The 24,341-nt window shown below is 40.7% G+C and overlaps 2 protein-coding genes across 2 annotated transcripts in view; both read left to right on the forward strand.

Annotated features, from left to right (window-relative positions):
- The window catches only part of HemK2 (HemK methyltransferase 2), a gene marked incomplete in the record, with an annotated part of 278,137 nt that overhangs the window by 59,682 nt on the left and 194,114 nt on the right, over positions 1-24,341 (forward strand).
- Snx21 (Sorting nexin 21) overlaps positions 97-24,341 on the forward strand; it is a 60,102-nt gene continuing 35,857 nt past the window's right edge. Inside the window, exons 1-2 of the mRNA XM_019042576.2 lie at positions 97-724; positions 15,712-15,875. Of these exons, the coding sequence (XP_018898121.2) occupies positions 622-724; positions 15,712-15,875 (267 nt within the window). The 5' untranslated portion in view covers positions 97-621. The remainder of the gene's footprint in view (positions 725-15,711; positions 15,876-24,341) is intronic.

The raw sequence follows: 24,341 nt of genomic DNA on the forward strand, positions 1-24,341 counted from the left end.
TTCTTAGTTTGTCCGCATGGAGCGCTAGCGTCATTGTTTTCGTTCCGTCTACTTTGAACTTTCGCTTTGTTTTGAATAGGATTGTCAGTCGTTGTTTCGTCTGTCTGCACAGTCATCTGTCGTAGCTACTAAATCGTGATTGAACGGCCAACGTCAGTAGGAACTTCCGTCAGAGTGATTAAATAATAATTTATTTCGTGTGATCTGAGTTCAGTGCGGTGCGTGTGACGCCAGTAATCTGCGTGACAGTGTGTCTCATAATCAACATCTCTCTCTTTGTTCCGTGATTCATTCTGCGTTATCCGTGCGTCCTTTATCACACTGAGTGTTGGTGAGTTCATTGTATTTTCGTTGCGGTCGATTGAAACTTTTTCGGGAAGCAAATTGGGGATTGCATTTCATCGTAGTTACCTTCTTCCGCACCCCCAAATCTTTTGATCGCTTCTCTGCGAACATGTCAAAACTCGATAGAATAAGGTCCTCTCTGGACTAGTAGAAAGGAAGTGTCATGATCTTTGTGTGTGCCGTCATGATTCTCAACTCGAGAAGTTGGCTGAGCAATATCTTATGAATTAAATGTTCCGTGGTTAAGTGTTGTGAACTACTTAATACCCCAGCAGAATGGATGATGCGATTGACGAGCCTCAATTCAAGTTCAACCGTGGGACGATGAAACTTAGTCCAGAGCTTCCAAAATCACTGGATGATCACGATGGGGAAATATGTAAGTACCTTTCATATCAGTAATGTAGTTACTTGTTCGACTGTCCTTTCTGAGTCATGTCATTGCTTAATCAGCAGTGCACCATCTCCATGTGAAACAGGGATAGGAAATGTAATTTATGAGTGTCAAAGGGATTATAGAATGATAGAAGTCCTTACGAGCCCATCTGATTGCCTCAAGGATGGTCTTCTGCATCCTGAATGAAATTGATGAGCATAGTAAACCATCAACTTGGAGAAATATTCGAGATTTCCAGGTTCCATTATAGGACTGTGTCGATCAATACAAGGAAGACTTGAATTGTAATCATACCAAAATTGTCATTATGTCCTTAAAGGAAGGGATGGTCATGCAAGTGGCAGAGGAAAATTTCGCATATTTCAATGGTCCCTGCAAAGTAGCAAGGCTTCCTTAGTTGATAACCTGCTCACAAAATCAACTTCATGTCTTGCTCTGCAAAGGTAGAAGCAAATTGAAAACCTACTACAGTTCTTGAGCTGTGTAAATTGCGCATTGCAAGACAGTCCTCAAGGCAGTTTACTAAAGACCTGACAAGTTTCAACCATGGATAAAGTCAACAGTTTCAACTTTCAAACACTTTTCAGCGAATTTTAGGGAGGGAACCTACAATACCTATATTCCTTTTTCTGCTTGTATTGATGAGGGAAGTTGATGAGAAACCATGCACAAAGAAGTACACAGGTACCAAAAAAGTCTTGCAGAGGCTTGAAGTATTAAAAAGTGATGTGCAAAATTGACTGAAGTGACCATAAATTTCTGTTCCTTTTTAAACGTTTTATTTGTATCTCCTCAGAATTTTATTTTTAACTGAATGTTTTTCATTTTAAGTATCTACATAATTAACGTAAATATTTTTATATTGAAATTTATTATATTTTTAGGTCCTTAACATTTTTATATGTTACATTCTCATATTAATTGTGACATGCCTTTTTTTGTGATTTTATGTTTTTTTTCCCTATTTTTTGCGGACACTCATTGTTTTCCTTAACTTTTCGAGTATTATAATAATCAACTCAGTCATTCCATCCTCTTATTTTTACCTGGATTTTTCACCTACTTTAAATCAGAGCAAGGGAATAAAAATGAAGGGGGGGGGGGGGCAAGAACAACTTGAACTTGCGTACTGCAGAGCCCCTACTTGGCCAAGATTGGTTTTGTACCCACTCAATCAAATAATTCCTCCCCCCCCCTTTTTTTTTCACCAAACCAACTTACTGCATTAATTTCGGAATACTACAGGTGTCAGTTCTTTATGGTTCCCTGATTTATATTGCCCATCTCTCTCAGCAACAAAATTGAATGAACAAATAACGGCTCGAGACTTTTCGCTCTCATTTAAAGGGGCCGCCCATAAATTGCGTCAGGCACCTGAGTGGAAGGATGTAGAGGTACTTATCTGTTGGATGTGTACGAAGGGGGAGTCAAACTTATCTGACTTTAGACAAAATCACGCGACTTAAGTATTTAGAAAATCAAATCCCCCGGTGAAAAGGAAAAGAGCTAGATATGTGAAAAATTGCCAATTATCAATTTTCTCGTTCGCTCAGTCACAGTTTCTAAAAGTTTGATGAGATGGGCTCAGCCTGACGTAACTTTTCAGGATTGGAGCCCAACAGGCTTCTAACGTGAGGGGAAGGGGTATGAAAATCGGGAAAAATGCCTCGCGTTATTAATTTAAGTGCCCCGGCCTATAATTAACCTTCTCTCACTATCAAGGCGAACAGAAAATAATCTGCTATTTGGAGGAGAGAAAATGGGATGATTAGATACATAGTAAATTGCATTCGGAGGTATTCCATAAAACTTGGAAGACTGCTGAAAGTGTGTCGTACTGAGCAATTTTGGCTAATGGTGTTATTAAACTGACGCCTCGTATTGACGTGAATGTGACTTGAGGACACGTTCTGAGAAATTCGAGACATTCGAAGTGAAGATTACTGCCGTGCTAAGGAAGGACGTCGTATGAGCCTTCAAACGTTGCCAAATGTCCCGCTATAAAAACCGAATTTACTGGAAAAATCGTGCATATTATTTTCCAAAATTTTCAGACAATTATGTACGCAATTTGATCTAAAATATCTGAAAATTTCGACGGAAAAGAAACTTAAATTGCATTGAAAATACATGTTTTATCAAGGGAAATTTGGCGACTCTCGAATGTTCGTACGGCGCGGCGCTCTTCCTTAGCACGGGAGATCAGGACGCTGCCAAATTTTTTTAGGAATTCTTTGAATTTTCAAAATTGTTCAGTTAAGCAGCAAATTGATCAGAATGTGAACGATTTTCGGAGGCGCGCGGAGAGCATGCAGCGTTTTTCTTTCGTGGAAAATTGGTAGAAATCAAGTCTCATAATTTCTCTTTTTTATCACTTGTCTTTTGATCTTTGTAAAGTGTGCGTCTCTCAAATCCCTCGCTACATCACGAGCGTGGTCGCCTTCCTAGTGCTTAGCATTGACAGTTGAATTTTAGTTTTACTTAAAAAACTTGAACAAACTGTTGAAATGCAAGATAGGAATAGAGCTCTTTTCATTCTTTTTAAGTGAAATTTGTGCATTTGAATAAGGAAAATGGAGTCACATAAAGAAAAAAAAATTGGCATCAAAATTTCGTTAAGTAGGTACCAGAACTCAGTCATGTTGATGCTAAAAACAAAATAAACTGCAAAACACGCAATCTGAAAAACTTTATCAAAACTTTATTGCAATACACATTTGAAGCTCATTTTATGTACCTCTAAACAAATTTGTTAACGGTAATTATCTAGTGTTGAAGTCTCATTGAGGACTGCAACCGTTTTCCCGGGCCACAAGATGGATCGGAGCAGTTTGTAACCTGTGGGAAAACGTGAATACTTGCGACTCACACGGCCATGGTCTAAGCGAACAGGCGAGATCGTCTCAAGGTCCGATGGATTGTCGCGATGTCTGCAGGGCGGAGAAAAAAAGATACGACTATGACGTCACAATAGTCCGTGTAATAGCAAGAGCGTGCATAGCTAAAAGAATAATCAGTGCGTTTACAAATTCTTTTCCTTTTTGACAGCAGTGCTAATCTAATGAGAAAGGTCCGCTTCCTTTTTCATCGAACATCGCGTCCAAGTATCCCGCGTCTTAAGGAAGGGATGCAAGTTACCGCACGCTTTTTGATCAAAGTTACCTAAGCTTCAGGCAGCACCAGGGTATTTTCTACACGGGGAAGATAAGCTTGCGTCGGAGACACTATAAGTAAGATCGCCTTTGGCTATGAGGTCGTCCTACCATACAAATCTTGGCAAGCCTTTCCCCGTCCATCCTCTCAACATGTTCCGACCACATTTTCCGGCGCATCTTGGTCCATTTGGCAATATCTTGAATTTGGCACTCTTCGCGAATTGACTCGTTGGTCTGCCTATCTCGGAGCGTAAAGCCTGCTATTTTCCTCAGGACTTTCATTTCTACGGTCCGCAACTGTTGTTTAGTGCGCTTCGTGTCCGCTCGGGTCTCCGCAGCGTAAGTCAGCACAGGTCTTACAACCGTTTTATAAACTCGAACTTTGCTCTCTTTAGCCATGTACTTATTCCTCCAAACCATTTCATTTAGGCATCCGGCTACTCTAGTTGCCTTGATTGTCTGACTCCGCACCTCGGTCCCTAAATCCTTCACACTCGTTATTAAAGCGCCCAAGTACTTAAACTGCATTACTTGTTCAACTACGGTACCGTCCACGACTAGCTTACATCGTATTGGATTTTTGCTGATGACCATACTTTTTGTTTTTTTAGCCGACACTTTCATGTTGAATACCTCTGCAGCCAGGTTGAAGGAATGGAGCATTCTTTGCAGATCATCCTCGGAGCTTGCTACTAAAACAGCATCGTCTGCATAACAGATTATATTGATATTCGAATTGCCTAGCCGATAGCCTCTCTTAAATCTAACTGCATCGATTAGCTTATTCATTAACAAATTGAATAGAAAAGAGCTGAGGGAGTCCCCTTGTCTTACTCCTCTGTTTACAATGACTACATCAGAGGTTCCCTCCCTGGTGACTATCCGTGTCTTGGTGTTCGAGTTCAAGTCGGCAACTATCTCGATGAGACACCTGGGAACATTCCGCTCGTTAAGTATCCTCAAGACATCTGTTCTCCGTACGCGGTCGAATGCCTTCTCCAAATCCACAAAACATAAAAATAAAGGCTTGTTGAACTCGATGGATTTCTCTGCCAATTGTCGTACCATGAATATGGCATCGTTGGTGCCTCTGTTTTTCCTAAACCCTTGCTGTTCCTCGGCCATATGCACAATCTGCTCCAAAATATCTTTGAGAACGGATGTAAATAGCTTGGAGCACGTGTTTAGGAGCGTAATACCGCGATAATTTTCAGGTACAAATTTGTCACCTTTCTTGAAGATGGGAATTGTGAAACTATCCTTCCAGTCTTCCGGCATTTTCTTTTCTTCCAAAATTTTTTGGAACAGACGATGCATCCACACAGCTAGGACTTTTCCACCATATTTAACGAATTCATTTCCGATGCCATCTGGTCCAGGGGATTTTCTGAGCTTTAATCTGTGAATGGCTTTGGTCACCATCTCCAATGACACGGTCACATTATCTTCGTTCTGGTAATCAATCCTCTCTTGGATGTCGTCATCTGCATCTTTGTACAGTTCAGTAAAATAAGTGTGCCATTCTTCTTTCCGAATGTGATGGGCCTGCCTAAATTCACAGATTTCTTTCCGCTGATTTCGAAGAGCATTCCACATTTTCCGTTGCGCAGTAAGATCCCTGGTAAAAATTGACGATAAGAGCTACGTTTCAAAATACCATAGGAATTGTTATAGCCAGCAAAAGAAGGCTACAGAAAATCATATAGTATGCGGAGAAAATCATACGGCCGAACTATACGAAGCGATAAAAAATTATGCGATAGTTCCTATAGCCGGGCTTTACACTTTGTCGCCTGGCTGCTGCTTTTTCGCCATCGATTATAAAAGGCTATAAGAAATTGTGTAGAAATTCGTGTGCTTTGGAAATCATTAAGTTTTTTACGGAACCACCTTAATACTTACAAAACACACATTATATTTTCCTTTAATACATATTTTTTTTTCATCAATTAAAATGAGAATAATCCATACAGGATGTGCAAACATTTCAAAATCATGAGTTGAAGAACGCTGACTCCGCCAGATTAAATATTAGAGCCTAACATGAGGCGGAGCGGCGACGCACTGGCGCCTACAAACCTAACAGGGATACTTCACGCATTGCGCAACGCGTGAAGTATCCCTGTTAGGTTTGTAGGCGCCAATTCGCGTTTCGCGCTGGCTGCCCGCCTGCCGTGCCCTGGCGCTGGAAGCAACTATTTCACACCAGAGGTATTGCAAAGTATCATACGAAACTGAAGGCGCTCTAATATATTAGGAATGGCAGGCATCCATCAAAAGTACAGAGCGGAAGTAAATCAAGATACTACGGCCCGAAGAAAGAGCATAGTCCAAAACCTCACTAAGTCCCAGCATCCGTAATTAAAAACGTTTAGCGTACACTTTATCGCCTGGCTATTGCTTAATCGCCATCGGCTCTAAAAGGCTGTAAGAAAATGTGTAGCCGGCTATGAAAGCTATAGGAAATCTTACAACCGGCTCTAGGTCTATGGTATTTTGGAACACAGATTCTACTGCCAATTTTTACCAGGGATGGGTGGGTCAATTGGCGTTACCTAACTTTTTTTGCATTCCATCACGGATAAACGGAGAAAAATCTATGGCTTCATAAATCAGTTAGTGGTTCATATGGAACACCACTACCAGTCCTGAATGAAGTAACGATTCTCGGTCTGTGAACTACCTATACTGAAGTATCTCGAACCATTACTAAGGTATTTGTGACATTATTATATGTATGTTGCCTTTACTACTGGTATAGTGGTATTCCAAATGAACCACTGATTGATTTATAAGCCGTAGCTTTTTCTCAGTGCACGCCTGCCAGTTTAAGGCTATGAAACGCTAACAAAATACGTTGCGGCCCTGAACTGAAAGGTTTCAGGTAACGTCAGTTGGTCCATCCGACTTGTGTCTTCGACGCAAACCGCTTTTTCTGTGGTAGGTAAGCAAAATTTAAGCCTAAGTCAAGGTGGCAAATTAGGAGAATTCACGGGGGAAAAGTTTTCGTGGGTTGTAACTTCTTCTCGAGCGGGTTCGCGTCAAAATTGAGGAGAGTGAGAGAATTTTATTCTTCTTCTCCTCCTTCTTCTTCTTCTTATGCAAGATGGAGGAAATCAGGCGAACCAATTGAGATGACGTTCTCTCCAGTTCTTGTTGTATATTTGACGAAAGATTCTCGTTCTTACTTGGGCCGAAGTGACGAACAGTTGGACTAAATATTTTGCAACTATAGGAACTACAATTCCTGGCTCAGTTTAAAAACTACGTATGTACCATTAGTTCCCCTAAAGATGTATGTTTTTTTTACGGATGAGCCAGAAATCCGTAGAGCCAACAGTTCCTACATGCAAAATGCAGTCCAATTGGTTACAAGAATACATCCTCCGTTACTCAGGAGTTTGTTTTGTTCTTTAGGTTGTTTAAGGAGGTACCATCTCTTTTGAGGGGCGTTTCCTAGTGTCACATGAAAAACAGATATAATACTTAATGTCGGATAGATATAGCAGATGATAAAGTTTACACGGGAATAAACCCGTAGCATCAATAGGAACGATCTGTCAATATTTTCTTTGTCAGATTTGTTTCAAAGACAACCGGCATTTCCATTGTCCCTGGTTGTTGTAACAAGGATTTCATTAAAACTACAGGAACTTTGGTCGTCTCATAAAGAAATCCGACGAGAAAAATATTGACAGGACGTTCCTAAAGTTGCTCTGGAAAAAAAAGTATTCGTGGAATTTCGAACATTTGGACTGCATTTTGCCACGAGGAACTACTAATTCTGGCTCACATTCAAAAACACATCTGAAAAAAACTGAGAGCACATTATGTCGCTCTCGTAAGAAGCCAGAAATAATAGTTCCCTATTGCAAAATGTGATCTACTAATTTTTTCGACGACATCTAAGTCAAGAAAACAAGCACAAACTTTGGCCTAAAATCAATGCATTTGCGCAAACACTAGGTGCTAACATTCGGCTTTTAGCGGGAAAGAATATAACATGCACTCTATGGGAAAAGTAAAAAAAAACCCTCAGCGCGTTTTCAAAGTGAACCAATTGAAGTACTGCAGTTAATGCGGAGTCAACTTTTTTCCTCGCGGAAATGAAGCGCGGTTTTTAACAACGTTGAAGTCCCTCGAAAATCGCTGCAGCCTGGAACTATTTACACGCCGTTTTATCGCCCCTCATAAAAGTGCATAATGAGCCGCGTCTATTGTAATTTTTTACAGTTCTTTTTTTCTTCCTCCTCTGGCGTAAGGGCGTACCTCGATTTCCATGCGAGCCCTGGAAAGCATAAAGTGATATGGACAAAGAGGGCTCACGTAGGAATCCAAATCATTTCGTCAGAGGATCGACGTTTTGCATTCCTGTCGCGGTTTGGCCAGAGTGGACTTAAAAAGCGATTAATGTGCCGCATAAAAACAGATCGGTTGCGCCCGCCTTGAATGAAAGTTGTACAGCGTTTTCCGAGCAAGTCCCTTGCTGACGCCCCCCCCCCCCCCCCCCCATCCATCCGTGCTGGATGCGCACGTAATGAGGTTCTCGCCTGATTGTAATTGGACTGCGTTAAGCAGAAAGGGCCCAAGTAACATGAGTCATCGCCAAATTTCATCGCAATGGAAAAAAAAACACATTGGATCTAGAGTGCAGACTCTTAAAAACATTAACAAGAAAAAATACTCCTGATTCAATCAGATTTAAGCTTAAATCAAGAACCAAGCCTCTTAATTTGAGCGGCTTTCCTTTTGATTTAAGCTTAAATCTAATTGAATCAAGAGTCATTTTTCTTGTCAATGTTTTCAAGAGTCTGGACTCTAGATCCAATGTGTTTTTTTTCCAGTGCGAGCAATGTGTTTATTTTACAGGAGAGCAGTTGTACAGATCCTTCAGAAAACACCAGGGAAATTTTCCCAAGGCCTAGATACACGCTCAAATTTCCGTCAATTTCCGATCAAAATGATGACAAAAATGGCGGTCAAATTTTTGCAGGCAGCAGAAACTTGATGGTAGATGGTGTGCACCAGTCACCGTTTGATCGAAAATTGATGGAAATTTGAGCGTGTATCCAGGCCTTAACGTACACAGAGGAAGTTTCTTGAAATTTTCAAGAGAATCTGAACTAGTTTTCTACCGTAGAAAAATAAATTATCCGACAAAATTTGGCCGATGTGACTTGGTTTCTTTCCGCTTAAAATGCGGTCCATTGATCCTCTCAGAGGACTTGCCTAGAGTTCTCTCCGATCGAAAAATTAAAGTATATTAAAGGGGTGGGGAAAACCTTGAAACGTTGCAAACTGAAGTTTTCAGTCTTAAGGACCAAACTTCAGTTAAGGTAACTCAAGCTTTTGTCAGGTATACCGAAGCTCTTTTTTTTCCAAAGCCTCGCTTAAACGAACCATAGTTTGGTTTGCACGACCGAAAACCTCACTTACCTGAACCGGAAACTTAAATGTTCCATCTGGACTGAAGCTCAGTCGTTGTAGGTAATCGAAGTTCTTTTCATCGTGTGGAATTAATGTAAAAATTCTGGCCTTTTCTATTTATGTGAGAGGCGAAACTTTTAAACCTCCGGCTGATTGAATGGTTCAAGGATTTACTGAAATTCCTGCCGTCTCAATATCCGTACATACGAGCGCAAGGAAATTCAGGAAAAAACCCCTTCTCCTTAAAATTGTGTTATTCGGTAAATGCTATTAGCCCTGTGTTCGCCAGTTATTAGTGCAACATTCTTTTCAATATTTTACAAAAACCCACGCCAGAGAAAGAAGTTCAGAGTTATCGTCCAGAATTAAGCAGCATTGAAAATTTTCGGCAATAATTTTTGTGGGCATGGCACTTATCCATTTGTTGGAATCTGTCATGAACTCATGACATCGAGGAACGCTGCACAGTGGATCGAGTCAATCAGAGAGGTCGAACATGAATTATATGACTATAACTGCAAATTTTGTTGTTTCTTTCGTCACATTTCAAATTTTGAGGGGTGGTTCTGAAAGGAAATTTCACAAGGAAACCAATGGAACCACCTTTAAAACCTCAAAGTTTCGTATACACGGATTTGCGCACGCTTTCAAAGTTTCCAAATAGTTTGTCCGACCTCTTCCATTGATTCGATCCATTGTGCGCCTCGTGCGCATTCGACCTCTTGTGGCAGCCTCTTCGTTCCTATTTGTGGAACGAGATAAACGCACAAGACGGCAACACAGTTCCAGACGTGATATGGATTTTTTAATTTCTAACTTCTAAGATAAGTTCTGAATAAACTTCGAAGGATATTTTTTCAGAGAATTACACTTTTTCCGCGTCGAGCATCGTTCATTTTCCCTCTCGATAGCATCATTTCTTCTTCGTCGGGTTTGTTTACATTGATCCTTCAGAACCCCATGGAAAGCCGGAAACCGATGAGCCAATCAGAGAGGGCACAGGCATGGCCGTGAAACGGCGAAACCACGAAAAAGAAAATCTCGTCGCGACGTTTCAACGTCCCCACTCCCAGTTGAACTGAATTTTGCATGGCAAACTACTATTTTTGGCTCATTTTATCGAAACAACATATCTTACATTAGTTTTCCCGTTCAGACTAGTGTGTTGATCGGATTGCATTTTACGTAAAGGAAGCACGAGCATTCCAATGTCGCTAAGATTGTGCGACTTTTTTCACCTTGCAAGTATAAACTGATCACCTGAATCAGGTCGTATCTTTACTCCCGATGTGCTATAAATTCAATCCAAAAATTACCTTTCCAAATTCAATTTTTTGAATGATTTCAGTGATTTTATTGCAAAGGATGTGAATGCACAATCCTAGCAACATTGGAACGCTCTTCGTTCCTTCTTGCAAAATGCAATCCAATTGACGAGCCAGAAATAGAAGTCCCCAATAAATTTCAAAATTTAGTCCATTTTATTGTATCAAAGGAGAACAAACCAGCACTATTGCTTGAAGTTTTAGTATAATTTCCACTCAGAGGAGAGATATCTTGAAAGTTTTCAAGAAATGAAGGTAAATATTAAGCGCTCAGCCGATAGGCAGCGCTTTTTGATTTCGACTTGCCTCTAGAGTACTAGTATACTAGTGCTAATTCGTTTAAATGGCGCACCAGCTCATTGTTGTGTAGGCTTTTGGGGGGGGGGGGGGGTCCAGTTTTAAAATAAATAAAGCTGTGAAAACCGTATTTTATGCTTTTGTCGTAATGCGCGGGTAGTTTCGATCGTTTGTCTATAAGAAAATTCCTTAGCGGTAGAGTAATTCTTATCGAAATTGATCGTTAATTGAAAATAAATGAAGCCTAAAAAAAACGCGCGTGAAGAGCTCAACGGTTGCTATCATTTTCGGGAAACGAAAAAACGCGTTTACGGTTTCCTTGGTAACCTTTGTTTGCTATCAGCTGATGTTTTATTTCCATTTCCCAGCCAAGTCGACGGAGTTTATACTTCCTTTCTTCACTAAATACATTGACTAACACCTGAGCGCTTTTCTAATACGACAGTATTAGAACTTTCCCGCTTGTTTTTCCATTAAAATGAAAATAAATTAGGTCCGGAAATGAGGAGCGAGCGTCGTAAATCGAGAATTGCGTTTTTGCAGTTTCGCCGTCAATAAGTAGGTTGGGTAACCGTATTAAAATCCTCGTAAAAAAACTCGGGCTCGAGGGAAACATCACTCCGGAGGAGCTGTTTACGAAACTTTGCCCAACACCTACGCCCTGCGCCATGCTCTAATCAAAGGTAAACACACGTTTAACTGTGAACAATGAGCATCGCGTAAATGTTGAACTTCTTACTATGCCTCTCTTCGCTCCTTCCGGTCCGATGAGTCTATCTCGAGACTGTGATAAAGTCCAACCAACGCAACGACAACATTATTACAAGCCCTCAGAGTCGTTAATAAATGTCCACTGAACAATACTGAACATTTATATCAACGACTGTACGTCTTGCGACTGAACATACTTCAGTCGCAAGACGTATTAATGCGAATTATTTTGTTAATAGGTTTATCTAGGGCAACGTTCAAACTAGAATAGTGTATTTTTCCTTCGGAAAATACACTAATAGGGATTGAATTCAGGATTTTTCCGTTCACCAGAAAATTCCAGGCTAAAATCCGATGTCTCGGTAAACCTCGATACACATCTAACGTTTTATCTTGCCATAAATGTAATCTGCCGTGCTAAGGAAGAACGCCGTATGGATATTCGAGAGTTACCAAATCCCCCTTGCTAAAACATGTATTTTTGATGACATTCATGCGTATTTTTCCTTGACATTTTCAGATATTTTAGATCAAATTGCGTAAAAAATTATCTGAACATTTTGGAAAAAAATATTCACAATTTTTCCTGTTAATTCCGTTTTTATCGAAGGGAACTTGGCAACGTTTGAAAGCTCATACGGCGTTCTACCTTAGTACGGCAGTAATGTTCTTCATCGTTCTCGATGCGTCTTGTAGCCTTTGTGCGCAAAACCTGGAAACGGTTTTGTTTCGTCAAAAAGGCTATAAAGTCTGCATGCAGTGCATGCGTCCGCAAAGGAAGACCGTCGTGTAAGCCTTCGGGCGTTGTCCAGTTTTGTTTCATACAATTTTCAAAAAAACTTGTGAAGAATTTGTCCTCTAATTTTTAAGAACTAATATTATATCCGAAATTTAATTTTACGTATCAGGAAAAATGCAAAAAGAGATAAACGCAACTTTCTTCAGAAATACATTTTCCACGCGGAGGAATTTGGCAACGTCTGAATTTTCATACGGCGGTTTTCTTCAGCATGGTAAAACTATGTTAAACGTTTCTTATGCGGTCAGAGGCTGTAGTAATAAGGGCGTCCGAAGCCGTGGTGGCCAGTGGTGAAGCATGATAATCGAGTATCGATAGTATCCCATTTGAAGCTATGGTAAAGAATCGATTATTAAGGTGTTCATTGCGAACACCGTGTTTATCGATACTTTTCTATAGGTTTAAATGGCAGATCAATCGATATATCGCAAAGCACGCCACGCCACTGATTGTGAGTCGAACCTTTATTCGGAATAAAGCATGCAGCCTTTATTTCGATGGTGCAGGTTGTGCTCGGGTAGAGCATGCAAGTAAACTAACTTCACGACAAAGCGTGAAGCATTAGGGCCGGATTAAGGGGGTGGTCACATGGGCCGCGGCCCATGGCGGCAAATCTATAGGGGGCGGCAAATTTTGCAATTTTTGTAAATGTAGGTATAAAAAAAAATCGGATTTAGAAAAAAAAAATTACTAACGAGAAAAGGCGATAAAATCTCTCATTTCCTGAGAGTATAGTAATTTCTAATTGTGTCGTCTTTCAGTGATACAAGAGACAGCACCTTCAATTAGTCGAGTTAAGAGAGAAACCAAACACGCAATTTGGCCTGGAACGGGCGCGATTTAGAGAGAAATGATGACGAGGACTTCAGATGGAAAGGAGAAGCCCTCGGTGCGGCGCGCGGTCGGCATGTAACACATATTAGCGCCTACAAGACTGCACGAATACTTCACGCATTGCGGCAAACACATTGCGATCAGCGTGAAACGCATAGCGCCTACAAGACTGCGTGAATACTTCACGCATTGCGCCAAACACGGTGCGGTTTGCACGGCGCGGCGGCGGCGGAAGTTAAAATCATTAATCCACATTTATGTTTGTTCTTTCATAATTTTTTCGTTCATTTCTTATGAATGGAAGGTCTTGTCCACCCAGAGATAGGTTTACGAAACTTAACTTTCGCGCAAAGTTCCGTGAACTTTTGCTAGTAATGTGGGCTTAATGGCTTTCCCAAAAAATGTGTTCAACACGAGTAAACGCGTCTTATGCACCCTTCCCCCGCTGGCACGTTCATTAGATGGTTTTTATTGATGTTTCAAAACGAATGAGAAGGGGGCGGCAAAACACAGGCGGCCCATGGGCGGCAAGTAGGTAAATCCGGCCCTGTAAAGCATTGTAGGAAATGAAGGCGGGCTAAGTCGCTATCGTGCTTTCGAAGTATTTCAAAAATGAAACGTTCACTACACACTCATCATCAGAGACTATTCGCATGCAGTAATGTTGTTTTCACGATGTACCATGTACGATGATGTTTCCAACTGGAGCGAATTTAAAATTTTCGAGACCAGTCCTGGGGCATTTTGACCGAACATATTTTCGTTTCGTGACACGAATCACGAAGCACCAGGCGTTCCTAAAAATTTTCAATCATTTTTCAGGTTATGCGTGTGAGGAATGGAACACTAGATTGATAGAGTCGAAATTACATCGCAACACACGTTTGTTAATGAATATTTGTCTCATAAACCAATTCCAGCGGTAAAAATTCCATACGGCAACTCTTCAAAGGGATATTTCCGTTTTGCTTGCCTTTAAATTCGAACGCACCGGTATTGTGAATTAAACCCTTGGGTCGAAACGCGCACCAATCGCTGCCCCGTCTTTGCAGTTCCACCGCAAATTTTTATAGGCGCCGCAATAGATGGACGTATCTATGCTGAAAGGAACTATGTGCATGTGGAAAGATGGGGCGTGCTCGTGCGAGCTGCATTAGAAACAATGTAAAAGTGGATTTAGTTCCTTTTAAGAAAATGGAAAAGCGGGATTCTACATTGAATCAAAAGGAACTGAGCGTTAACTCGTGAGCCGTGGTCATGTGACAAGAGCATTGTGGACAGGGCTCATGAGTTAAAGAGTCCCGCCACCCATCTCCCCGTCGTGCCCCGTCTCGATCGTTGCCACTGACGTCACTGGCGCTTATAGATTCCTATTCATTCTTATGGCCCTCAACTAACGGGCACACCCCAACTCTCCACTTGCACATAGTTCCATTTAGCATAAATACATCCGAATGTGCAACAGCACGACACAAATAGCCACGAATAACATCACGGAGGAACACCCTTCATTTGTAAACGCGCTAAATCGGTTTTGAAGTGCGATCGGACTCACTTAGAAGTCGGTTTTATTATGAGCGGAACATTTGAGATTTTTGTAACCAGTACTGATCAATGCTGATGTCACTCTGATATCAATGCTGATTTCAACGATGATATCACGCTTGGGAGTTGACTCACGATATTGTCATTGGGTGAATCGATTCTTACAAGAAATTTTGATGAGAAAATTCGAGAGTTGCCAAATTCCCCTCAATAAAAAGTTTATTTTCGAAGAAAGTTATATGAATATTTTTCCTTGAAATTTTCAGGAACTTTAGGTGAAATTGTGTACAAAATTGTCTGAAAAATCGAAAGGAAAATATTCATAAATGTACCAGGAAATTCGTGTTTTATCAAAGGACATTTGGCAACGTCTGAAGGTTCATACGGCGTTTTTAATCAGCACGACAACATGGATCATGCTCAGAACTTACGATGAGCACTTAAGGTTCGCCCGAAATAAACCAGTAACCTCGCAGTCTACGTAAAAACTTTGCGTATTTTTGTGTATTACCTACAACAAGGGCTGTTAAGCCCTGGATAGACGATCAAAGTCCGAACCAATTCCGATCAAAGTAGACATGCTGATGACTGGTGGTCACCATCTACCATCAAATTTTGACGGCCTGCATTTTTTTGTTCAAAGTAAGATCAGAACGGAGTGCCACCATTCATCATTTCCTGCCACAGGAAACATTTCTGCCAAGTTTTCATTTTAAAATTAAGCAAATTAATGGGTTTAAGACTGATGACTCCCGACACTTTGATGCTACTTTGATCGGAATTGGCTCGGGAATTTGATCGTCTATCCAGGGCTTTAGAAGCAATATTGAACTACCTTTTACCGGTGACCTGATGGATTGAAGTTGTTTGTTTCAGCCTCTTGGACGAGCACTCCAAACGAGACGAACGGAACAAACGGGACGCACAGTTCATCTTTGAACGAAACCACGAATTCAGATGACCACAATGATCTCACTTGCCTCAGGTTCGAGATCGTCTCCACCAAAACCGTCCAAGATGACAATGCCAAAAAATACGTGGTAAGTTTGATAATTCTTCCCCCTTGATCCTTTTTCCAAAATTGGAATCGTGTTATAGTTCTCCATAAGGTTGATAATATCATTTTGCCCTTAGTGAAAAAATAACTTCAAATAAGCAAAAGTATTTTTTGAATTTGCTGTGAAGAAACCTTTGTCCTGAATCAAGAATACGAATGCTTGAATTGAGCAGGTTCCTGCTTAATATAAGCGACTTCTTCTTCTTCTTCTTCTTTATTTGTAGGAATAAGCATCTTTTTTTCTTGCCGTAACTTACGCAGTTTTCATCTTGACTCAAGAAGAAATGATCTTAGCAATTTTAAGAATATTTTTGCTTAAATCATGCCACTTTTTTCCAGTGCACTGCTGTCCTGTGTTTTTCATCTTTGTAATCACCGTATTCAAGCCGGTATAGTCTACTTGCAGTTTCTGACCCATTGACAAAATTCTGGAATGTTCTATTGAAAGTTATCACCCAAAGACTGTATTCAGTGGTTTCCTCTTCTAAATGACACCAAAACGACAAAAAAACAATGCACTCTTAAAATTGGAGCTTAAGCAATTGATAACGGAAAAAATTAGGGCCAAGGTAAATTACCTTTTGAATCGACCAATTTCGAGCAATCGTCCTTAGCAGCTGCAGTTATCTCTCACCCTCTCTCTCTCTGCCGTAGGTATATCTCAGTCCTGCTCATTGAGTCCTATTATACAAAAAAATAGAGACAAAAAACTATTGTAACCAAAATAGTTTTTTGTCTCTAGCACATTACCATCAAACTCCGTCTTTAAGTCTGCTCAGTTTTATAACGTGTTCATGTGGAATTTAGAGGTCAAAAGAAAATTTATATGCATCTGGAATATCCACAAAAAAACAATCTTCGACTTCATATAGTTGATTCCCAACGTAATGCACTGAGATGTATCAGTTGCAGTACAGCAAAGAATACCATTTCCGCGGTAGTTTTCTCGACACTTTGTGGAAAATACTTGTCGCGTCGTCTCAAAAAGTCAATTAATTTTACCAAGCGAATTTTTACTCTCGACAACAATTTTCTCCAAGTTGCCTTACATTTTTTCGATGATATCGTCACCTTCCGGCCAAAGTTTTACAAGCGCCATGTGTCGTTTAAAAATTTCCGCCGCCAGTATATTTTTTTGCAGAGAAACTGTTGGTTGAATCTGTTAGAAAATTTTACTGAATTTCTTCGGCAGCACAAAGAAAATTGAGTGAAATTTTCGGACTGCTTTATTGAACGATTTCTCTATAAAAAATAAAATGGCGGCGGAAAGTTTTAAACGTGGCGCTTGTGATGCTTTGGCCGGAAGGTGACGGTATCGCACCAAATTTTTTTTTTTATGTAACTAGAACTTTTCGTTATTACAGCTAAAATGTTCCTCGAGGTAAAAAGGAGCCTCATTGGTGGTTTTTTTTTCTCTGCGGGCTGATTGTTGAAATTGATAGACAAAGCTATAGACAAAGAAGAGAAAACAGATATGGAGGGATTCTATTGGTGAAAGTGGGATGTTGAATGGATGAAGGAGGTAGTCAATAGACTAACTAACGGCAACCCGCGACGGACCCGATAGTTAGTCGATCATTTTCTCCTTTATTCTACAGGAACCACCCATTTCAACCAATAGGATTGCTCCATATTCACTAAGTCTTCTTTGTCTATCGCTTTGTCTATCCATTTGAACAATCAGCTCGCTGGAATTGACGCTTAAGTAACCATGAAGTCTATAGACGAGCGATGCTCACGTTTAGCCCGTTTGACACCGAGGCTTTGTTTATGTTTTGATAACCTTAGTGTGTACGCGCCGCTGTCGTCGAAACGTCGGCAAACATCTACTATAAGGTCTCTGCCAGAGCACGCCTCCTTAACCCATTATTTAACGAACTTCCTCCGTAAGTTTAAAGTGATAACCGTGCGTATGACCTTAAACTTGGCGCATGAGTTTGCCTCTGGCTTTCGATGACGGGAGGAAGAGGGGTCGTTAAGCTACGGTTCCACAGGTAGCTAGCGACGCGACGCCAAGTTGACAGCGCGATGGCAATTACGCGGCTTTGTCGTGCAGAAGCGGATCCAGCAATTTGGCAACTCCGGATTTCTTCCATTTAAACCTATGTCAAATAATCGATTTTTGGCGGAGCACCTGACTCTTCTAAGAATCGATACATTCCCGTAGGTTTAAATGGAGAAAAACAATGTTGCCAATTTGCTGGATTCGCCAATATTGTCGTGCGAGTGGGTGCAATTAAATTGCAAAGATTAAACAGGAATCAGCCGAACTACATTTCAAGTTGCCCAATATTTGACCAACCCATTTTTTATTCTAAACAGAGAACCAAAAAACATAATGCCTCGAAACTTTTCGGTCAAGGATCCGTTCCCGCGTAAAAGTGACCGTTTTGAAAATCCGTACTTTGGGGCGTTTTTGAGTTGATTTTTTGGAGGTTTCCGGTGGTCAAAAAGCTCCTGTGACATCAGGATCCTTAGTGCTCGCGATTCAAGGAATAAATAAAAAGTTGTGCAACAGGCCCATCTGCACTCGGTGGCGCGACACTGCCGCAATGCCGTGTGTTAACTTGGCGCGGTCAAACTTAACGTCGCAAGCTGCCTGTGGAACCGTGGCTTCAAAAAAGATAGAAAGCACACGGCTCGGGCGCTTCGCTCGTGCTTAGGATTCTCGTCACGGGGTGGTAGACGGCCGAGTGCCATCGAACTGATGACTGAGTCACTCATAGTCTCATCACTCACCGTATTGCCAGCTTAGCTGTCATGACAGCAGTAAGTGTCAAATTTTCGAAATAGAGTTTCCTTCAAAATTCGTCCAATCTCTCCAGATGAAATCACTGACGAAACTGAAAAAGCGAAATTCATATGATTTTCATGAAAATGAGACATATGAGAAAGACGTAAGTGCGCAACGAATGACGCAGTTTCAGGCATAGCAGTAAGTGACATTACTCCTCCATAGAGCCAATGAAATCAGTGCTTTTAAGTAGAGTGCCGCCCTCCTTTGCCAATTTCTAACCTGAAAATGTGTTTGTTGTGTGTTCAAAACGCAGCCATAAAAGCATGCAGATGATAGCACTTACGGCTGTCTTGCCTAACAATCGCCCAGCTACAAAATAAAAAAACCCCTTTTATGCAATTGAAATAAAATCGGTCAGTTCTTAATCATCCAAACGATTTCGAAGAGTCTTTCGGATGATCAGGGGCAATTTGGTCAAAGAAGGGAGAGAGGCTTCTGATCTCGTTTTCTCAAAACTTTATTTTTTCAATTACTGCAGCTCTCTTCGCTATCACGGCAGAGCTTAGGACTCTGGGGCCGAGTTTTTCGACTCTTTCACCCGGAGTTTCCCATCAGAAGCGCTAAGCCGGACTGATGTGCAGTCGAGACTCATCCTAAGTATATTTTATTATGGTGGGAGGTCCGACAAAATCCGGCCCCTGGTTCTCCGCCCTAATCACTCGTGTAGCAAGGTTTTTCCTGCACTAAATAAGCGCGGGTACTCTGAAAAAGCATGGATATTGAAAAGTCTGAACCAGTGGCGTGGCGTGCTTTGCGATATATCGATCGATCTAGCATCTAAACTAATGGAAATAATCGATTAACAGGGTGTTCGCAACAAACATCTTACTAATCGATTCCTTACCACAGCTTTAAACGGGGAAATATCGATAATCGATCATTCACGCCACGCCACTGGTCTGGACACTTAAAATTCAACGGCTTTTCGTAAAAAACACGAATATGTGAGATCCCTGGGGTAGACTTAAAAAAATAGCCTTATCGAAAAGTTTGCACGATAAAAATTACTTTCCATTTCATCTGCGAGTGTTCAGTAAGCTGGATTCTCCATTTTTTCTCTTTTTTATGGGGAATTTTAGAAAAATAGATTTGGAAGTGAAAAAATTTACCGCCTTGTGACTTCATCAAGCAGCATCTCCCATTTAAACCCATACATTTCCTATTCCGGTAGATCAGATCATTTTGTTATATTTCCTCCAATCCTTATTATTCAATTTAAAAACCAAGGATACTCTCATGCATCGATCCTTTCAGTAATTATTTTCACTTAAATATTGAGTTCATTCATTCATTAAATGCCTGCAATTTTTCTTGTGCGTAGTTCATTTTATCACGTCCCCGCAAAATCTTACTTCAATTCTATTCATTTCGGCTCATTTCTGTATAGGATTTTTGCGATCAGTTCTTAAGAGTCCGGGCGGTAAAATTTCATCAGTTTTATCATAATAAAACTTCAGCTGAAATATTTCCGAAATTTCCTGAAACTAATGACTTCAGATGAAAATAATGTTACCAATTGCAGATTTGCAGCTCCAAGCTTTTTAATAAAACTCTTCCAATGCAATTTGGAGACATTTCTCTGAAAATCACTAATGTTTTAAATTGAAGGAAATGAAAGTTTACAAAAAAAATTGAGAATCAAGTATACAGCATACAAGTTTTTTTCGCCTTTTCGGTGTACTTGAATGTGGGTTGTACACCCATTCCCTTCAAATGAATGATTTTCACCTTTTTTTCGTACATTCTACAGCCCTGTAGAGTACAAGCAGAGAAGTACTGAAAGTTCTAGCGCCACTGAGCGAAGGCTTAATTCTAACAGTCGGTAATTTTGAGACTGGTTAGCTACTCTCTTTAGCTCCGTATGTCTGCAGGTATTTTTCTTAGGGAGCGAACTTAAAAAATTTATCGTCTTTTTGTTATTATCTTTCTGCATTGTACATTATCATCAGTGGCGTGGCGTTCTTTGCGATATATCGATTGTTATGCCATTTTAAACTATAGAAAATGATCGATAATCAGGGTGTTTGCAGCGAACACCTTAATAATCGATTCTTTACCATTGGTTTATATGGCATAACAATCGATACATCGCAATTCACGCCACTGATTATTATTTATTGCGACGTTCGTCTCCCAGGCTCCTCGTTGAACTGTTGAAATGTGTGTACGAGTATTTCTATCAAACGGAACTATGTGCATTATGACGTGAGCCCTGTTATGGACATATTCTTACGGGTCTCAGTGCTCATGTCTTAATGAACATAGCTCAGTTTGGCAGAAATACGTCCGAATATCGATTAAGCGCTGCCACAACACTACTGCATTAATCAGCCCTGTATTCCCAGTTGATTGAAATAGTCTCCCCAATTTCCATTAGTTAACCTTTGGCGTTGTAGCAGGGCAGAAAATTCCCTGGTGGCTGAGTATTCACTCATCCCCTTGAAAATAAGAAGAAATGTTTAAAAGTGACGGTATTGATTCACTCCAGAGGTCCTGTTGAGGTCCTTTATCCGGAACACTAACAGGGGCTCAGAAATTTCTCAGCCTTCCCCAAATTCAATTAGCCTTCACCCCATTTTTAACCAAAATGGAAAATTTGCGTGCAAATTTTTCATTACTTCATCTGAAAGTGCTTAACGAGTTGATTTCACAGTATTGTTTATAATTTTTTTTCTGATATGGGAAATAGTATATGTATAATAATAGATTTGAGAGTGAGAAAATGCGCCGCCTGGTGACGTCATCTGGCGGCATTTCCCATTTAAACACACGTATTTTAGAAGTTAGATCATTTTGTCATATCCTTCAATAATTGTTCAATTCATGAACCAAGGGTATCCTCGTGTTCAGTTCACTCAGTAGTTTCCACTTAAACATGAAATTTATCGAACAGACACCTGCAAATTCTCTATTCATGATTAGTTCCGCGTTCGCCTTTAGGACAAAATTTACAAAAATTGCACTTTTCTTCTTTCAAAATGCGGTAGAAACAAAAATTTCGAGGGAATCTCACAAGGCAGTCATCCTATCTTTGCAGTGAGGGTGCCTGACTTCCAGGCGCATCGCTGTGCTTAGTTTCCCATCGGAATCGCCTTCATTCGAGGAATTATGTACAACCCTCACTCGCGCGTTTGAATAGTTGCCTACCCTGCCCCTTCAGTTTGGGAAGCTCGTTATTAATTTCGGCACATTTCCTGCAATTTTTTTGTTAAGGTTACCAATTTCTCGGATAATGTTGTTTGTAATTTGATCTAAAACGTCTGAATATTTCTAGGAAAATTCTTCATAATTCTTCTCAAAAATCAACTGTTAATCGAATGAAATTTGGCAACTCTCGAATGCTCATACGGCGTTCTTCCTTCGCACGGCAGATAGCCGTGGTACATTAGATTCTCGTTGATTGAAACCTTCATGGCCGCCACCTTTAATGACGTCATACGGAGAAATGCAATGAGAAACTTTCTTCTCATTACCACAACTTCGAGCTCCTGTTTGCTAGTCACAAAAGCTGTTTCGAGCTTTTTTAACCTCGAAAATGTGTTTCTCGCTAAAAAGGTGTGACTTTTTTATCATCAAGCAATTTCGGGATCTTGCAACAGCTTCTTTGATCACATTAGTAAATTTTGGTCGCTTTTGATCAATCTTAGGGCAGTTTTGGAGCTCGGTTGACATTTGTAACCCTCTCCATCCCAAGGAAATCTTGCCCGCTTCGAGCAATCTTCGCACTCCAGCTTCCCGCATACTGAAGGTGACTTTTGCCTTTGGCAGTTAAGGTCAATTTTAATCAATCTTCTGATATTTGCAGAGCTTTCCCGAAGTTTTGCCTCCCCCCCCACCCCAATATCTCGAGTACATTTTGTCTCCTCCGAACAACTTTCGTTCCCCCTGCCTTCGAAAATTCGTTTGAAATCGCATCCCTGTCGTTCGCACCATGGGACCCCAAGAGCTGCGTTCTTTTCTGTTGTGATGGTCCCGTGCAAATGCCTGTCCTGTCGAGACGGCCCGGTATTTTTGACCCCGATCTGACATAGGTGGCTGCGAATGACGCACTGGAAATTCCGGGTCTCGGCGTCGCGACGCCCCACGAATTCGAGAATAGGCGCTCCATGCCGCGCCCGCCACTATAATACTGTCGCACCCAGCAAGAACCGCGTATTTGCATAGGGTTTCTGTTGGAGTTATGCGATTCTTGCCGAGCGCAGTAGAATGCCTATCCGCCGCTTTTGTCTCCCACCGAGGCACTCAGAGCCGACGCACACTGGACACTGGACCGAGTCGATAGTAGTCTGACAAAATCTGAAAGTTTTGAAAGCTTAGGTTTTCGAAAATATGAAACGGAAAAGTTCAAGTGAGTAGTTCCATTGGTTTTTCGTGAAATTTCCTTACCGAAACACCCCTTGAAATTGAATTTGTGACGAAATAGACATGGAAGTTTTAAATTTTAGTCAAAAATCTCATGTTCAACCTCTTTTATTAGTTCGTTTCACTGTGCGACGTTTGAAATGTTGCAGAAATCGTTGTCTGTATGGTTTTTCTCGCACCATCAAGCGGACTTCATTTTGCAATTGGAGACTGCTATTTTTTACTGTATCCAGGAGCAACATAGGAACTATTATTTCTGAATTATTTTGGAAAAATAATATGTACCACATTTTGCATTAAAATCCTGCTATTTCTGGTTCATCCATGTAAAGACTATCTGCACAGAGAAAATATCAATGTGAGTGGAGGAGGAAGAACAGGCAAAGTAAGAAAAACAGGGAATGGAACGAAAAGAGAAAAAAACACAGGAAGGAAATTAGATGGAGAGGCAGAAAAAGAAGTAGAGGATGATGAAGATAATAAAGCATAGAAAAAGAAGAGAAAGAGAAGAAGAGTGAGGAGGCGAAAATAAATAAAATTTATTTTGGAATAATGAAAGGACGAACCAGAGCAGTGCTCCTCGCATGACTATACTGTATGAAATCGAATCGTTAGATTACGTCAATAGGAAACGTGATCCAATCGCAGTGGTAGTTTTAAGAAAGTATATCCTATCCACATTTTTTAAACGCTTTGGAAGCCATGCCACGTGTGCCTCGAAACCGTCAATGCAGATTTATCACGTTTGTTTGTTTTTTCGGGAACTGATTGCTCCCACGTTGAAGTCACATTCTAGTAATTATTTCTCGCCAAAATTATGCGAAATTAAGTGTTTAGAGACTCAGAAAAGGTTATTCAAGCTGTTAAAACCAGGAGAGAGTGGAAGTGAATTTGAAGTTACTTCCAAGTACTTTCAATTTCATCCGAGCCAACTCAGTGATTATCTAGTGTCAGTGAATCATTTCAGTGATAATAGCAATAAATATTGTTTCTCTCTCGTATCAGTCTACATATATCACCCATGATCAAAATTATAGTGTAATAACCCACTAACCGTCAACACCCCATTGATGGCTGTTTGTATGTACTTACAGATATAGTCACTTCACGGAAGCCCCATCCACATGGGCGGAAGTAGGAATTTTCTGTGGGGGGCGGCACAGGGGGATACAGAACTTGGGCTAAAGGGGTCTGGGGGGACTCCCGCAGCCGCAGAGAGGGGTCCGGAGGGCTTATCCCCCGAAGCCGAAAATTTTTGAAAATTGGAACGTCTCGATAGCAATTTTTAAG

Source organism: Bemisia tabaci, chromosome 4 (genome assembly GCF_918797505.1).
Source record: "Bemisia tabaci chromosome 4, PGI_BMITA_v3".
In the NCBI taxonomy this organism is placed as follows: domain Eukaryota; kingdom Metazoa; phylum Arthropoda; class Insecta; order Hemiptera; family Aleyrodidae; genus Bemisia; species Bemisia tabaci.